Below are 18,831 nucleotides of genomic sequence, written 5' to 3' on the forward strand. Positions count from 1 at the left end.
CCCATGTATTGAAAAATTTCTTGTTGTCAATCTTATAGAATCCCTTTAGTAAACTTATAAGTTTCTATCATATCTCCCTCTCCTCTTCTCCAAGAGATCTCTCATTCTAAACCATACTTCTGCCCATTTTTAATACTCTGTGCACTTCAAATCTTGATTGTCAGACCTGATCTGAAAGATACTGACATTATGATTAGTTTTCATATGATATTCCATATTCACTAATGTACTCCTAAACAAAACCTCAGCATTTAATCTTTCCCTTTGACATAACAGTCGTATTACCATGAACGCTGGCTGTGTTACATGGTGGGGGGGGGGAACCTACAAGCAGACTGAAAGCACATTCTTTGCCCTCCCCACCGATCTTTTGATGGAAAATTTTGAAAATATGTCCTGAACATGGACAAGAGAGCATGTTGTTTTCTTACTTAATATATCTCTCAATGATTTTTAACCAAATAGATAATAATAACAGGACTCTATCTTTGTAGTAAGTTTTTTTTTTACCAGAGGTCAGACCAGTAGTTTCAGTGGTTGATCAAATTAATGTAAATTTAGCATACTGTGTAGATTGTAATGTAACTTGTTTCTTTCTATGTGTGTGTATACTCCAGATGATGACCTTAATGTGAAGGTCAAAACATAGAGAGATAATTTTAGTTTATATTATAGTTGTATTATAGAAGTTTTACTATAATACAGTAGTTGTTTCCATAATTTTTATTAATGAATGCTGATCACTGTTTAACCATGAAGGAAAAGATTAACAAAGGAAAGAAACAAAATTGATATATATATTCATGAATGGACATTAGGATTAGAGACACGCTGAATATTTGGTTTTGCTTCAGTATTCGGCCAATTTGGCATGTTTGTCAGATATTTGGCCTTAAGCCGAATGAGCAAAAATTAATAGCTTTAATGGAACATATGCACTAGACATATTTAAATAACTTTCACAGCTTACATATGTAACAAAAATTATATAGAATTTATTCAAGAACTCCTCCATATTTCATCTACTGTTATGTGGACATTGTCAGGTAAATAGACCATTAACCACGTTCAAAAGATGAATCAAAATAATGAGCCATTATTAATGTATATATTAGCTTGTGTCTTGGTCACAGCTGAAGTGTGTGATATTATACTATTAGAATTCAACAGAACAGTTGTAGTAAGTTGCATAGATAAAAATTATTTAAAATGATTATGGTCTTCCTAAAACACATAAGGATGGCAACCCACTGTGATCAATAGTGAACTATATTGGCTTCCCAACTTACTACATTATAAAACATCTCTCTTGTCATCTTTGGAGATTCCAAAGATGACAGCCAGCCAGGTTGGCCGAGTGGATAGCATATCTGCTCTCCAGTCAAAAGACCATGGGTTCGAATCCGCCCTGGGCATGGATGTTTGTGATTATCTGTGAAAATAGTAGCACTGGTGGTGGACAGTAGATGGCGTTGGTGGATGATGGGTGGATGAGATTGAGTTGTTAGAGTAGGTGCTCTCCCTCGATGAGTCTTGGACTCCCTGGAGGCGTAAAATAATAATAATAATCTCACTGGCCATATCAGCTCTTATATCAAAAACAGTCTTGACTTTTAGAGAGAAAATAATATTTACATCTCTCTCTCTCTAATAATGAGATTATGGTTTCTTTTGATGTAGTCTCCCTATTCACCAGTTATTAGAGGCTTTTCCACTATAAGATTACCACTACAATAGAGAACAAATTTGGTTGCATGAGACTGTCCCAAATTTGGGAGACATTCATCAGAAGACCTTCAGACCAACGGCCAAGAATACCTACATAGCCCGCTAGGGGGCACCATCAGGACTTTTAGGGAAAACAATAGCTTCCTCGCTTCTTCCTCATTTACTGTGTGTGGTGCCTGCGTGTGCAGTGTCTTTATTTTAAGTTCCTGTGAAGATGGCAACGTGATGTTCTCGAAATATTGGAAATATTTATTAAAGTTTAATTTATATTATATTGTATGTTGTCAATTCCTTAAGTTATTAGTAAGCAAATAGCGATTTCAGTTTTTGCAATCGGATTTCCCAAATAACAGTCAACATATTTAAAATTACCATCAATTCAGGCTATTTTATATGGCAAAATAAGTTGTTCAAACAAATAGAAGGAACAGCAGTGGGCAGTACTATCCCACCAGCTTTATATGATTATTTTATAGAGCATCTAGAAAAAGAACTCTTTGACACTATATTCTTTCAGCCTTGTATATGGTTATGTTTTGTTGATGATATATTTACAGTCTTGTCCAACACTGAGTCAGAATTACTGTTGTTCCTAAAGAAAATAAACTCCTTGTTGCTCTTTGAAGTTCACTATTGAATGTGAATCCAATAATCAACTATCCATTTTTGGATACCTTAATTTGTAATCCCACAGGTGATGTTGAATTTTCAGTTTATTGGAAGCTAACTTTTATTGGCAGACACATTCACTCATCCTTCCACCATCATTCATCACAAAAAAATTGGGGATTATCAAGAGTGTTGTACAAAGAGCTCATACAGTCTGTTCTTCTGATCCCTTTTTGTTAGATGAATTGAATAAAATTAAAAGCAGTCTGATATGTAATGGATACAACAAAACTACCATTCACAAATTATTGATAATTATCATCCTTCCACTATGCAATCCAATGTGAAAAGACTTTCAATACCCTACCTCAAAGGAACCTTGGAACAAATAGTAAGGATTCTTTGTAAATTCAATGTATTCCGTCAAGCCAGCTCGGAAACTGTCTTCCTTCCTACCTACCTACCATCAACAAAGGATATGTTACCACCTCTTTCCTTAACAGGTGTCTTTCAAGTACCCTGCAGTTGTCAACTTTGCTATTTTGGACAGACTGGCCATTCTGCCTTGATTAGAATTGAAGAACATCAAGATTGTATTACATTTTTGAAATCTTGACAAGTCTGGTCTTTCTTCTCATTCTATTGAGAAGTCACAGAGTTCTTTAGAACCAGACTAAACTTCTTCATTATTATAGCAAGTTCAAAAAATTCAAGTCTTTTCCTTGAAACGTATATGAAATACTATGTGATCCTAACCTGAGCTGATCAGACTCTATGCCGGTATCCAAGTTTTGGGATGTGAACACTATTACTTGTTCTTTTTTTTTTTCTTTTTTGAATTAAAAAAAAAAAAAAAAAAAAAAAAAAAATCAGCTAACGCCTTTTTATTTCCGTATATATAGGGAGCAGGCGAGGCCGTTTTTAGCCCTATCTAACTTTTGGAGACTGAGTGGGCAGCTCAATCTTTCACTGGTACCCAATCAGAGGTAGCTGGCTCAAGGCTATCACTAATTAAGAGGCACGCAGCGAAGAGTGACGGCTCAACAAGTGCTGCCATCTCGTCGTCCCTAACACTCATATTTAATGTCTGAAATAATGTGGATTCTATGGTCGATTTTCTTGAGTTTACGGGACAAAAAACCCGAGTTTCCGGGAGGAAAAACCCGCTTGCCCGTACCAATAATTATTTTAAATCATTTTTATTTATGCAAGTTACTACAATTGTTCCTTTGAACTCTAATAATAATATTATATACACTACTTAGAAAGAAGTCAACAGACAGCCTAGCATGAGTTCATGATGACTTATTTTTCACGGTATTAACAACACCACAAACACTTTTAACAACAAAGATGTTTTATTAACGCTAATATTTCACTGATTTTCAACTCAGCATCATCAGAGCACAACACACGTGTAAACGCGACAGTGAGTGAGTGAAACAATATAATTGCAAAAGACAGAAGATCTAAAGTCCTATTTTTGGCACCCTCTAACGAAGGAAGAAAGAAAAAAAAAAACAGCAGTAATCCAAGAGTTTTTCTTAGGATAACCGTCTCCCAAATTTTTGGCAAATTAATGTAACCATATTTGTTAAGGTTGGGAGAATTCTTCAAAGCTATTGCTGACTGAAAAAATAATCTTTCAGATCTATAACGACTCCTAAATAGCACATTCATTTTCCTCCATCTAATCCTGTGTGAAGGAGTGTCCAAAGCAGTTTTTTTTTTTTTTTTTCCTTCGTTAGAGAGCGCCAAAAATAGACTTTAGATCTTTTGTCTTTTGCAATTATATTGTTTCACTCACTCACTGTCGCGTTTACATGTGTGTTGTGCTCTGATGATGCCGAGTTGAAAATCAGTGAAATATTAGCGTTAATAAAACATCTTTGTTGTTAAAAGTGTTTGTGGTGTTGTTAATACCGTGAAAAATAAGTCATGAATAACCATCAACACCTAAGCTTATCTGTTAGACCCTAGCATGAGGAAGAAAAACAGCCATGGCTTCCAGCTTAATAAGATGTTGTGCCTTCTTTCACTGCGATGACTGCAGCAACCCTATGGGGCAACTTTCACAAGTGTACAATAGTGATCAATGGGAATTTTGGACCATTCTTCCTGTAGGCATGAAATGAGATCCTGGACTGTTGTGGGGGTGGATATCCCTTGACCTCACCTGATGCTCTGCCTCATTCCACAGATGTTCAATAGGATTGAGATCAGGGCTGTCGTGAGCCAATCAAGTGTGGAGACATCCATGTCCACAAACCAATCAGTTACAGCATCAGCCTTTTGACATGGTGCATTGTCTTGCTGAAAGAGATAGTGATCAGTTCCATAGAAATTATGCAAAGTAGGAAGCATTGCATTATCCAGAATGTTCAGATACCTCTCAGAATTCAATGTTTGTAGCATCACAGAGGTCGAAGGCCAAACCAGGAAAAACAGGACCATAGCATCACACCTCACCTCTGAATTTTGTGGTTGGGAGTTACACACTCTGGTAAGAGATGCTCATTGGACATCTGCTCAGTTGGTAATGTAGCATTATTCACTGCTCCGTAACAAACATTCCAAGCTTCCACATCCCACTGAACTCGCTCTTTGTGCCGCTGAAGGTGGCTTGCATATTGATGTCCTACCATGGAAACCCATGTTGTGAGCCTTGGTTATGAATGTTTTTATGTGCAGATTTATGTTTCAGTCAGTGCCCAGAAACTCTGCATTCAACATGTTATCTGACAAATTGCAGTTTTTACTTATTATCCTTCAAGGCATCCTAGAGTCTCATTCGGTGAGTATAGTGGGTCATCTGCTGCAGGTGGTCAACTTGCAGTTGACTCCCTGTGCTTCCATATCAGTATGGTATCACTGATTGTTGACCTGGGGGTGGCTCAACTTGTTAACAATTTGCTGAACAAACAGACATGTAACATGGCATCCTATCACACTTCCTTCAAACTCTGTCTGTCAGTTCCCTTCTTGCAGCCATTTCACTCGGACACAGTTGTACACTTACTTGGAAGCATCATATTCTTTCAATTTATACTGGCTATGAACATGTCTTGTTACATGGCACAATGCACTTTGGCCATTGACTTCTTTCCAACCAGTATGTATGCCTGGTTGGAGAAAATACTTAAAATATTAGAACAACATGTAGGAAACTCATTGCTGCTGATAAACTAGGATTACAAATCAACCAAGATAAAAATTGAATATTTATATGTATGCAGAAATCGCAATCAAGCAGAAAATGATCATTTTGCCTTTGATAGTGCTGCCTCCTTCAAATATCTTGGAATGTTTATTACTTGAGATAATAAAATTAGTTCAAAGATAAAAGCTAGAATGCATGCTGTCAATAGATTTCATTATTTGCTACATCATTTATTATCTTCCAAAATTCTATCTAGCAGAGTTAGAACAGAAATATACAAGATAATTGTCAGGCCTATTGTTCTATATCAGTGGCGTTCAACCTTTTTTACTATGCGAGCTACTTTTCTATAAAAAGTTATTCGGCGATCTACTCTCTTATATAGATCACGTTCCCTTAACCTGATATCTGATTACTCACAAATAAACAACTAAAAAAATACACAACTAAACACTTTATTTGTGTATTTAAAAATTTATTTATCACTTTTAATTATATTAATACAACAAATATTTTAATACAACAACAAAAAAAAAACATATTGGAATAAAATATTTATTTCTCTATTTTGGAAAACCAAAGTTAGAAAAAACAACAGATTAATTATAAGCTCACAAGTTACAGGAAATGCTGGTTGATTTAAAAAAAAAAAAAAAAAAAAAAAAAGAAAAAAAGTTAATGTGAAATTTGGCATTATTTGGACCTCGCAATATTTTCATAGTCAAGTTGATATGAAGAAGTAGCCAATCGCAAACAATCATCCAAATAATCATTTGTAATTTGATTTCTTAATTGATTTTTTATGACGGTCATATTTGAAAAAGCGGATTTTGACAAGTATGTCGATCCGAAACACGACAGAATTTTTTGCGCAATATCAGTTAATATTGGGAATTTTTCATGTGCATACTTCCAAATGACTTCATTGTTTATTGATTTTAAATGTAAACTATTCTGAATGTTTATTATCTCAAGTTCTACTTCAGCTTGGTTTATATCAAACAGCCCACTCATTTTATTTGAAATTTCTGTGATGTTCAAGTTTTCTTGAAATGGATTATTGATAAAAGATACAATCATTTCAGTTTTATTAAAATCTCTAAATCTTGAATTTATTTCTTCCTCAACAAATTCTATTTCATGAATAAATTCTTTTAAATCATAGCGAAGCATTTCTTGATTTTGTTCAAAAAATTTTAATAAATATGGGAGGTGCCTAAATTTGCAGTCATTTATATTTTTCTTTAATAAAAGTAAGTATTGTTGGAAAGTTTTTATTGAACTTAACATATCAATTAAATTTTTATCTCTACCTTGTAACTCTAAATTTAAATTGCTTAAATTTAATTTTAGAGTTGCAAGGCTCGCTGTTTGACTTCCACTGATCCAAATTAATTCATTTACCCAGACTTATAAGAAAATTACTGATTTGACAATTTTAACGAAAAATAAATAAACAATAGCAATACACTTAAAGCGAATTAAAAATACAAAATATTGATTAAATAAAATATTATGTTTTCAGTTTTAATTAAATTTGTAAGTAAGGAGGAATATACAAGAGATTGACCAAAAATCGCTCCGCGATCGACAGGGTTGAACACCCCTGTTCTATATGGAGTAGAAATCTTTTGCATAAGACCATAATGCAAAATGTTTCAGATCCTTGAAATTAAAATCCTCAGAAAAGTCTATAGACCTATAAGATCTTGATAACACAGATGAATGGAGAAGACATAATCAAGAACTATATAAACTATAGATTCCTATTTCTACTTGATGAAATTAGAGCATGCAGATTGAGATGGATTGGACAGGTGGAAAGAATAAATGAGGAGAGAATAGCTAAACAGGTATTCAAGATGCAGCCTGATGGAAAGCGACCTAGAGGTAGACCATGGATGCATTGGGAGGATAATATCCAAAAATACTTAGCTGAGATGGGAATTCAGAACTGGAATGAAAAAGCTCAAGACAGAAAGGAACAGAAGAAGTTGGTACACGTCGCAAAGAATCTTAGAGCTTCAGTAAGCGGATGAAGAAGAAGATAATACTCCATGACTGACATCAGTATATAGGTTGGATATAAGTGGGGTATGTAACATAGTTGAAACAATAAAGCTTCAAATATAACATAGGCAAGCGAAACAAACTTTTACTTTAGTGCCAAACACTGATGCACATAATTCAGTCATTGGTGCAGAGATTTTTGAAAAGCAAATATATATATATATATATATATATATATATGCATGCAATAAAACCTCGATATAACAGACTAATTCAAGCAACTGGGTGTCTGCTAAATCCGAAAGTCCGTTATATAATAAAGTAGATTTTCCGAATGCGTATGTTAAAAAATTGTCAAATTAGCTAATTTACATGTTTTTACTTATGTAGAAACTTTTATGTAATTAAAATTAAGTACTGTATCTATGAAAAGTTTAATTTCACAGAAAAGTTTTCTATATATATTATTGCTTATAACCTCACCATGGTTTTGACTCTAAAAAAACAAGTCTGCAATCTATATCGAAATAAATAAACAAATATTTTTCTGAAAATAAGCTTTAATTATATTTAAATAAACAAATAAACAGTGTTCTTAAAAACCTATTTATTCGTCTTCGGATGATGATATATCCAGACACTTCCATTCTGGTGTGAAGTTAATGTTCGATGTTGAGGCACTTGGTTTAGGTAATCCTGTTTTGAAAAAACTATCAAGTTTTTTTTTTTTTTTGAAAACCTGTTAATTTAATTATAAGCAAATCTTGGTTAAAAGCATTTTAAAATTAACAGGTGTTAATTTTCGCATGTGACATACGGACTGGAAATTTTGTCCATTAAATCCGAAGTCTGTAAAATCGAGGGTTTACTATATATATATATATATATATATATATATACGTGCGCGCGCGCACACACACACAACTAATTCTCTTTTTACGCAGCTTTTTTTTTTACACAATTTCGAAATAACACTGTTTAGAAAACAAAAGCAATTCTATTTTTAAATTTACAAAGTGTATTTCCATTATAATTATCATTTCCTAGAATGGCACATATGTACTTAAAATTGAAGTTTGGGGAACCCCCTCGATGTTTTAAATATTACTCTACGCTACAGAATGTAGACAAATACCAAGTAGAACTTACATAGCAAAATCACACAAAAAAAAGTGTTGGTGGCTTTAAAGCAGCTAAGGATCATGTGACTATTATTTTGCAACAATACTTCAGGAGAGTCTATATTAAAGCCATTACTCATTAATTGATCCCTAAGACTGCAGGCAATGAAAGGTTTGGGTTTTAACATGTTACCAGTCAATTGGAAGGCAAATAAAAAAAGGTTGGGTTACAAAAGAAATTTTTAATGAATGGTTCCATCAATGTTAAGTTAAATGCTATTTGATGAAAAAAAATCGGAACTTTAAAGTTTTATTGATTATAGACAATGTGCCTGGCCATCCTGTTTTAGAACACCTGTATGTGGAATTTTGTTTACTGCCACCTAATACAACATCCTTAATACAACCACTAGACCAGGGTGTGATTACTACCTTCAAAACTTACTGCATAAGAACATTCCAATACCTTTTGGATAAACTAGATAACGATAATTTACTGATAAACTTGCTAAGTTGGTGTTTTCAGAATTAAAACTTTATGCTATAAAGCTACTGCCAGAATGTGAACTGGAAAAAAAAACCTGTACTTTTGCCAACAACTGAATATCCCAATATCATCAGATTAGCACATGCAGTTGGCAGAAAAAGATTTGATGATTTTTCATCTGCAGATATCGAAGAATTAATGTTTTGCAAGGCTGTTAGTGATGACAAAATAATAGAAGCCGTACTTGAGAATCTTGACAAAAAAGAAGAAAGTGATGATGATGAAGAGATTCTACTTACTGCAGGATTAATTAAAGAATGGCTTAAAATGGCTTGTAAAATTGCAAAGTAATTTTTTACACATGATTCAAATACTGAACGAGCTGAACACTTTAAATGTGAACTGAAGTCATGTATCTCGCGATATGAAGAATTATACAAAGATCTAGTCAAAACAGGATTTCAACAATTAATTACAGAGTTTGTGGTAAAAAAAAAAAATCAACCTACAGAATTATTGGAAATTAGTGCTAATTTAGTTCCTTTTACTAAAGAAAACGTTTCGCCATTGCAATACGAACGGAATGGCCAAAGTGTTTCAAGTGATGGAAGTGATTTAATTCCAGTCTCTCACAAAAAGAATGTGGCTACTGTCAGAAAGTAACGACGAATAAAATTTAACTAATAACCATATGCACGGGTATATTTAGACCTTTTCGAATTTCGGTTTTATTAGTGACACATTATTTTCTTTAAGAGATGCATATATATATATGCATCTCTTTATGTATGTATGTTTTGCTTGAAAATAATTTATTGTTCATATTGGGTTTTCACATCTAGAACCATTCATATTTTTAATATGCACTGTATTCTTTTTGTTACACTGTTTTCATTTACACGATTTTTTTTGAAACCAATCTACCATGTAAATAGAGAATTGTTTGTGGTTGGCTGAGTGGTTAGCATACCCGCCCTCCAACCAACAGGATGCAGGTTCAAATCCCGCTATTGACATGGATGTTTGTGATTGTCTTTAGGTAGAAAATGAATTTCATCGTGTGATGTGAGGCCATCGCTCCATTTTTTGCAGGGCCTGAAATGGTTGGAAGGGTTCCATGTTTGGTTTCCAGACTATGTAAAAGTAAATCGAAAAAATTACAAAAAATATATATAAAATTGATAAAAATGGGAGAAAAAAAATCCTTAGTTCACCCACGATACAAATGTAATAACCTTTTGTGGATGGTAACCACATATGAAATATACATGTGTATTTTTTTTGTGTATAAAAAAAGTGTGTGTATGTATACACACACACACATATGCATGTACTGGGCTCCAGAAATATGACTTAAACTTATTAGCCACAGAAAAATCTTCCTTGCCCAAGGTATCTCCAGTTTGCTTTATATAAATATTGTTATTGGTGATGTTTTAAAAAAAAAAAAAAAAAAACCAAAAAAACTAAATGTTGTGTTAAAGCAAACTGGTATATTCTTTAATTTTCACTATATTACATAACATGTAATTGTACAGAAATATGCTTTCCTTTAATGTGTGTTTAAAATGTATGCCACAACACAGCTCATCACAACTCAGTTTATATGTTCTTTTGTATATGGTTCATAACGAAGGGTGAATTTATATAAATTATCCATAAACAATAATTTAACAGGAAAGACACTAAAATTCATCTAAACAAGAAAGTAGATGGCACTCATTGTGGAGCCAGGCTCATTATTCACAATGTACTCAGCCACATGATCCAGTTTTAACTCGCCTTTGCAAGATAAATGTATTTTTTTATATACATATATAACTATTAGAAAATATGACTATTATCAACTTGTGCTCTTAGAGAATAGAGAGACAAATGTAAGAAAGCTAAACACTGTGTAAAACTAGCTAAACAAAAGTCATGGGAAGATTTTGATAAGAACATAGAAAATAAATATCAAGAATGTGGCAAGATATTCTGGAGGTTGTTGAAGAAGCTCAGAAATGGAGGAAAGAGTGCTGTAAAAGAAATTAGAGATGATATAGATGATATGAAAACAGATGAAAAAGATATCCTTGAAGTATGGAGTAATTACTTTGAAAAATTGCTAAATGAAACTAGCAGTGATGACAGCCTAGATGATTAAAAAAAAAAAAAAAAAAAAAAAAAAAAAAAACATCGACCAGGTATGCAATCAGGAATACATATCCATACTTGAAATAGAAAAAGCCATCAAAAATGTGAAATGTGAAAAGGCAGCTGGAGTAGATGATATTCGACCAGAAATGCTCAAGTATGGTAGTATAAAAGTCTTACAGTGGCTGCACTGCATAGTTCAGAATGTCTGGACAGAGGGACGAATTCCAGATGATTGGAGTAGAGCTCTCATAGTACCCATATATAAAAAGGGAAATAAAACTGAATGTGAGAATTACAGAGGTATTTCTCTACTGAGTGTTCCTGGTAAGATTTATGCCAGTATAGTTGAGAAGGATTGTGGAAGAGAAGCTTGGTGAAGAACAAGCTGGATTCAGGCCAAATAGACGCTGTCAGGATCAGATCTTCACTTTACGACAAATAGTCGAGAAAGCATGGGAATATAACAAAGATCTGTATTTAAGTTTTGTCGATCTGGAAAAGGCATATGACAAGGTGCAAAGAGAGATTATATCAAGCAATACTTAGTCTTTATTTGAGTTGTAAGTCAGAGTTAGAATTGAAGCAAGTACAGGAAGATGCTTGAATGTTAAATCCGAGTGTCAGACAAGGATGTACATTATCCCCTCTGTTATTCATTATCTATATGGATCACATTATGAAGGAAAGTGGTATAAAATCTGATTTTTGGAACCCAAAAGCAGATATTTATGAAGTCTTTCAATAGAAAGGAAAAATGTTTAAAAGTTATCAATTGTTACATTACATCAATGATGACAAAACGATCGTTGGTGAGTGGGTGTAAGTACGCTAAGTTCAGTTTCTAATTACTACAAAAAAACAAACACTCTTTCATATAGAAGAAAAAATAAAGTTCTGTATCTTAAAAGAGTTAAAGAAGGCAAGAATATGAAGATGATTGCCTAACTTCAGAACCAGAAGTTTTATTTCCAACTCTCTGGAAATAAAACTTGAATGAATTTGTTGGCAGTTGCCTGTGATCAAATAATTTGATAGTGAATTAGACTATGCTTTAAAATGACAAAAAAAAAAAGAAGAAAAAAAAAGGAAATTATGTGAAGAAAATAAGCAATAAGTTTTGAATGAATTTAGAACAAGGATGAAAATTAATTTGCCACTTGTCTCTGTTAACTCATCTGTAGTGAATGGATTTCCGGAACCCTGTATATATGATTATTAAGAGAAAACTCCTAGTCAGGAACTCATTGAGGGAGCCTGTACTATTCACACCATACATGTTCTTGAATTCATTCACACTACTTGTACACACACAGCATTCAAAGTCAATCCATTCCAATCACTCACTATGAGAGAAAAATTTAGCCCCCCCCCTTCTTAATAGCATTCATTCCCAATTTACATGGATGACCTCTCACCCTTTTCCCACCGCCCATAAAATGAAAAATTCCATCTACTGAAATTCTGTAATACCCTTTCAGAAGTTTGTAAGTCTCAATCATATTACCCCTCTTTCTCGTATTTGCTAATATCTGCAGCCTACAAATTCTCAGTCTGTCTTCATAATTAGTATTCCACAATACTGATATCATTTTTAACACTCATTTGTACCCCCCCCCCCCCCCCCCAACTGTATCAGAATCACCAAGGAAATCAGGAGTCCAAACCTGTGTGCAATAGTCCAAGTAAGGTCTTATTGAGACCTTGTATAGAGGCAAAATGACATCCTTATAAAATTACTTATATGGTGCATCCTGTTTCCCCTATGTAAGCCCTTGTGAACCCTTGGGTGGGCAAGATATTTAAGAACTTTGGATGAGATGTGCAAATTTCTTAATTTTTCAAGAGTTTGAAGGTTGCCTTAATATTGTGTTTATGTAGTTTTCTATTTTTTTCTCCACAAAAATACCATTAAAAGCAAAAACGATTACAAGAACGCCATACCATACATTAGGGGCATATATCAGAATAAATGGTAGTTCCATGGGACTAAGGACCCCCCCTTTTTTTTTTTTTTTTAAATCCTGGTCTGGAAAGCCTGCTGTGACACTAAACATGAAACTTTTCCAAGCTACTTATTCATCCAGTAAGCAGGGTGGTGGTCTTACACTGCATAATGAAATTAATTTTCCTCTGAGTGAATATGATAACTCAGCCAACCAGGCTGGCAAAAACTGGCTCTCTTTTATTAGAACATTTTAGCAAAGAAGTTTTGAAATGATATTTAATAATTCCTCTTTGGCTGGAAAATTTAATGAAATTTTGTAGTTTAAGATCTATATTAAAATTTGTAAGTTTTGATTATCATTGAAGAAAAAATTAGTTAAAACATTAGGTAATGAAGTAGCAGATACACTTTCAGTAATATTCTAAAATGCCACCAAATAATTAAGTTTCAATAACTACCTACTTAGTGTTTTCTGCAATTTGAGTAATGCTATATATTGTTAATCATTTAAAACAGTATTTTACAAGAAAATTGCACTTTCAATGAATTAGGAAAGGATTCATTTAAAATTACCAATGAATGTTTTTTTTTCAGTCGATTGCTTTTGTGACAATTATTGTTTGAATTGTTTATTCCATGAATTGTTCTTTGACGAATTACCATTTGGTCAGCTCTTTTTCAGTTAACTGTTTTCAATGAATTTTCATGGAACCTTGTTGGTAGTGATATTTTCATGCTGGTTCAAGATAACAGGAGTACATAGAGGATTTGAAATAGAAAGTGATAATTTAGTTTTGAGCAGGACACAAATGAATATCTTGTAAGAAAAAATTAAAGTTGAGAAACTTTTAGAGGTGTGAACTATTGACTTCTATAAATATTATTGAAACAATAATTCAACCCTTAGAGACTTACTAGCACACTCTGAATTTCTTCAGAGCTTGCCAGTGAGTCTGTAAGGGTTGGATTATCATTTCAATGATATTTATGAATCAGTGGTTCACCTCTGAAAGTTTCTCAACTATGATTTTTGTTTTCACATTGATTAATTCATCCAGAGAAGCATATAGTGAATGTGTCTGCAAGGATAAAAATATTAGAACTCCATGGTAGACTTAGGTGGTTTTAGAGGCAGTTATGGAAAAGCAGAAAGTGTATTGAAAGTTCCTGCCAAGTAATTCAGCCCATGCTCTGAGAGAATACAAAGAAAAATGTAAGAAAGCAAACAACATATAAAATTTAGTTATACTCTAGAAAAATCTGGAAAGATCAGTAAGAATATAGAAGATAAATATCAGGACAAAACGTTCTGGTGCCAGAATGTTTTGGAGACTACTGAAAAAAAAAAAAAAAACTTCAAAATTGAAGGAAAGAGTACTGAAAGTAATCAGATGTTTTGGAGACTATTGTGGGAAAAAAAAAAAAAAAACTTAAAGAAAGTAATCAGATGTTTTGGAGACTATTGAGGAGAAAAAAAAAGGGGGGGGGGAGGGTACTGGAAGTAATCAGACGATAAAGGTAATATGAAAACTGATGTAATGGAACAGTGGTAGAAATGAGAGAGAGAGAGATGCATTTGAGAGTGCATATCTCTCTCTATCTACTTGAGAAAAATCTAACTCTAGTAGAGAGTTAGAAACATCAAAAATCTGTGATTCAAAAGGAATGATCACAAGACCAAAAATTCTGGATGGATAGGGTAGTGCTCTGCTCTCATAATAGCTATCTATGAAAAAGGGAAATACAAAAATTACAGATTTTATAACTGTGAATGGCTTAGTAATATTTCTGGAAGCATATTTGAGAAGATGCTAAGAAAAAGAAACTCTGTTAAGAATAAGCTGGGTTTAGGCCAGATAGGAATGGTGAGAATTAGATTTCCACTTTAAGACAAATGGTTGTCAAATCATGGGAATATATAACAAGGATCTGTTTGTGTTCTAGATCTCGAAAGGGCATGTGATAGGATTCCAAGAGAATGTTTGAAACACTATAATTTTATGTAAATAGGATATTGTACCAAGCAATACCAGCCTATATTTAAGTTATGCTGCTTGGAAAGAAGTCAACGGACATACCCATGGGCAAGATGCATTTGTGTCATGTAACGAGTCATGTTTGTAGCAGTATAAATTGGAGGAATATGATGCTCCCAAGTCAGTGCAACTATGTCTGGGTGAAATGGCTGCAAGAAGGGAACTGAAAAAAGTTTAAAAGAGGTATTGCGATAGGATGCTATGTTGCAGGCCTATCTGTTCAGCAAATTGTTGACAAATTAGACCAACCCAGGTCAACAGTTAGTGACCTGGGATGGTCTAATAAGAACCCAACATACTGACCAACATGACCATAGGATACTATGGTCATGTTGGTCAGTATGTTGGGTTCATTGACTAACACCATTCATTGACTAACATGTGTTGAATGCGGAGTTCTGGACATCGATTGAAACAAGAATCTGCATAAATATATTCAGAACTGAGGCTCACAACATGGGTTTCCGTAGTAGGCCCACACTATAGATGATCTTTGCACCACTGAAGATGACACTGCATATTGGCCTGGATATAGCTATGAGACATTCACCAGGCATCTGAAACACTCACACCTGCTACACTCTCTACCGACCAGATGGACAGGTGTGGGTGTTTCAGATGCCTGGTGAATGTCTCATACCAAAGTGAGTAATGCCAGCTGTGAAATTCATAGGTGCGGGTGTGATGGTATGGTCCTGTTGTTCCTGGTTTGGCCTCAGACCTCTGTTTGTGCATCCGTGAGCACTGAACTCTGAGAGTCATGTAAATATTCTGGACAGTGCTTCCTATTATATGTCACTTTTATGGAACTGCCCATTGTCTCTTTCAACAAGATAATGCACCTTGTCATAAAACTGCTGCCCATAACTGCATGGTTTGTGGACATGAATGCCACCACACATGACTGACCTATACAGAGCCCCAATCTCCACCTCACAAAACTCCAGGACCTCATTACATGTGTACAGGAAGAAGGGTCCGAAATTTCCATTGATGCTATCATGCACTGGTGGAAAGTATGCACTGTAAGATTGCTACAGTTATCGCAGGGTGCCATGACTATTTGTTCCCCACTCTGACTTCTTTCCAAGCAGTGTATAAGTTGGTTTTGAAGAAGATACAGGCAGATGATTTGATGTAAAATTAGGTATTGGATAAAGGTTGCATGTATCTCCATTGTCTTCATAATGTAACTCATAGGAGTTACATTATGAAGGAAAGTGGTATTAAACCTTGTATCAAAATTGGTTGATGTTAATCTTATCTCTTTTGTTTGACTAGATTGAGTAATTGCAGTAACAAATTTGGTATGAAAATCAGCAATAAAAGACACTGAGAAAAGGCAGTAACATTGAAAACATCACTGGCATCCTAAGTAGAGAACCTCTTGACAAGTAGAACATATTTTGGCTGTACTTAATGAAGTTAGAAAATTAAATATGGAAATTGACAATAAAATTAGCAAGGCTGATATGGTGGAGATTCAACTGGATAATTATACAGAATAAGAAAGAAATTAGGAAATAGACAACAAAATTAGAAAAATTGATATGATATAGTGGTGTGGTAGCTGGATAAATTTTATAGAATAAGAGTGAAATTAATCAAAACGCGTAAATAACTGTGTACAAGATATTCCATCTTGTATATAACTAGTGTTCAAACCAGTTTTAACTTATGGACTGAGAGTTGGGTTAGAAAGAAATCAGTTGATGAAAGACTAGTGTCCACAGATATGGGAGTCCTGAGAAGATAGAAAAAATATTTTTATCTCATTTAGGGGAGTGAATAGTTTGGTATGAATGGTAGAATCATATTAAAAATGAATAAAACATGAAAAATTTGGCATTGTTAGCATTCAGGAATGTTTGAGCACAGCTAATCTCAGGTGGTATGGTCACTAAAACAAAATAGAAGAGGAATAGATAGCAAAACAGATCTAGGTGGATTGATGCAGTTACAAGTGTCTAATGAAATTGAAATTTAAGATCTGACAATATTAGATTCCTGAGAGATAGGTATAATTTGCAAGAAAATTGTCAGTAGGAGGTTAGTAATGTAAACTTTTCATGAAGTGTTGTTATAGTATCTTATAAACACTTTGAGGATATGTATAAGTGACAGTATCATAATAAATTGCTATATTTGTATATGCCATACAGTATTTTTCTTTCTATGTTTGTTAAAATATATGTTATTAAATCTAGATTGCAGTAGCCAGAGTATCAGAGCATCTTCATCAGCTGCCGAAAAAGGATGGTTTAGTTCCAATGTTTATAAATGCTGAGTCTGGCCAGTTTCGCAGTACTGCCACTATAACTTTAGGTGCTAGAGCTGACAGTTACTATGAGTATTTATTAAAACAATGGATCCAGACTGGTAGAACACATGACTGGTAAGGGAATCATTTTAGTACGATTAGTTACCAAATTTATGCTCTCTCTCGTCACACACTTTCATAAGCACTATAATACAAAATGGATTACTTAGGTAAAATAATTTTATGTAAGTAATCTATTGCTTCTATACTTTATCTGTTTTTTTTGTCCATTGCTAGACAAAAGCCTCCCATAAAGTCTTTCATTAAGTCCTATCTTGAGCCTTTCTATGCCTCTGAGTTCCAGCCATCTCTTTAATCTCATCCTCCCACCATCTCTCTTTGGTCTTCCTTCAGCTCTCTTTCCATTTTATCTGTGGGATACCATTTTATCAACTTTGTCAATTTTTGAGTGTTACTTCTTGCAATATGACCTGCCCATTGCCATTTGGATCTTTTAATGACTGTTATAATGTCTCTCATCCTAGTCTGAGCTCTGACCCAAGTATTGCATATTCTATCTAGAAGGTTAATACAGAGTAATGATCTTTCCATTTTCCTCTGGGGTAATCCTCAACTTGTTGGCCAGTTTTTTTTTAGTCAAAATCTATATTTCACTTCCATATGTCATGACTGGAAGTATGCAGCAGTTGAATATTTTTCTTTTCAGGCAAATTGGAATATATCCTTTGAGTATTTCATGTTTTCCACAGGCTGTCTAGCCAAGTTGAATTCTAAATATAATTCTTCTTCAGTCTCCCTCTATTGTGATCTTTTTTCTAGGTAAACATAAGAGATTACTATATCAATTTCCTTTTTGGTGATGTATTTATTATACATTATTTTTGTTTTCATTTTGTTTATATTTAATCCTTTCTTTTTACTTTCTGCGTTCAATTCATTGATCATTTGTTGAAGTTCTTCTGCAGGGTTTCCTAAAAGAACAATGTCATCAGGAAATCATAAATAATTTAGTTCTTTTCCCATTTATTACCATAATTCCTCTATTTTTTTCCAATCTAGGTTTATAAATTTTTCTTCTACGGTTGCTGTAAAAATAATTTAGGTGAAATGGCATCTCCTAGTGTAACTCCCTTTTTTTTTTATAGAAATATTTCACATTTGTTCCTGATCTTTTTAGATGTAATTGATTTTTATATGAGTCACTAAGTATATCAATATGTTTTTTCATTTCCTTGATTTTTAAGGGCTTCTAAAATAGTTAACATAAAGATTGACTCAAATGCCTTTTCAAAATCAATTAATACCAGACCCAAGG

At 33.7% G+C, this 18,831-nt stretch overlaps 1 protein-coding gene across 1 annotated transcript in view; it reads left to right on the top strand.

Moving 5' to 3' along the window:
- The window catches only part of alpha-Man-Ib (alpha-Mannosidase class I b), a 268,163-nt gene that overhangs the window by 143,814 nt on the left and 105,518 nt on the right, over positions 1–18,831 (top strand). The window contains exon 7 of the mRNA XM_090400333.1: positions 17,443–17,630. Coding sequence (XP_090256459.1) covers positions 17,443–17,630 — 188 coding nt within the window. The remainder of the gene's footprint in view (positions 1–17,442; positions 17,631–18,831) is intronic.

Source organism: Typopeltis vanoorti, chromosome 1 (assembly GCF_054136105.1).
Source record: "Typopeltis vanoorti isolate ZY-2024b chromosome 1, IOZ_Tvanoo_1.0, whole genome shotgun sequence".
Taxonomy (NCBI): domain Eukaryota; kingdom Metazoa; phylum Arthropoda; class Arachnida; order Uropygi; family Thelyphonidae; genus Typopeltis; species Typopeltis vanoorti.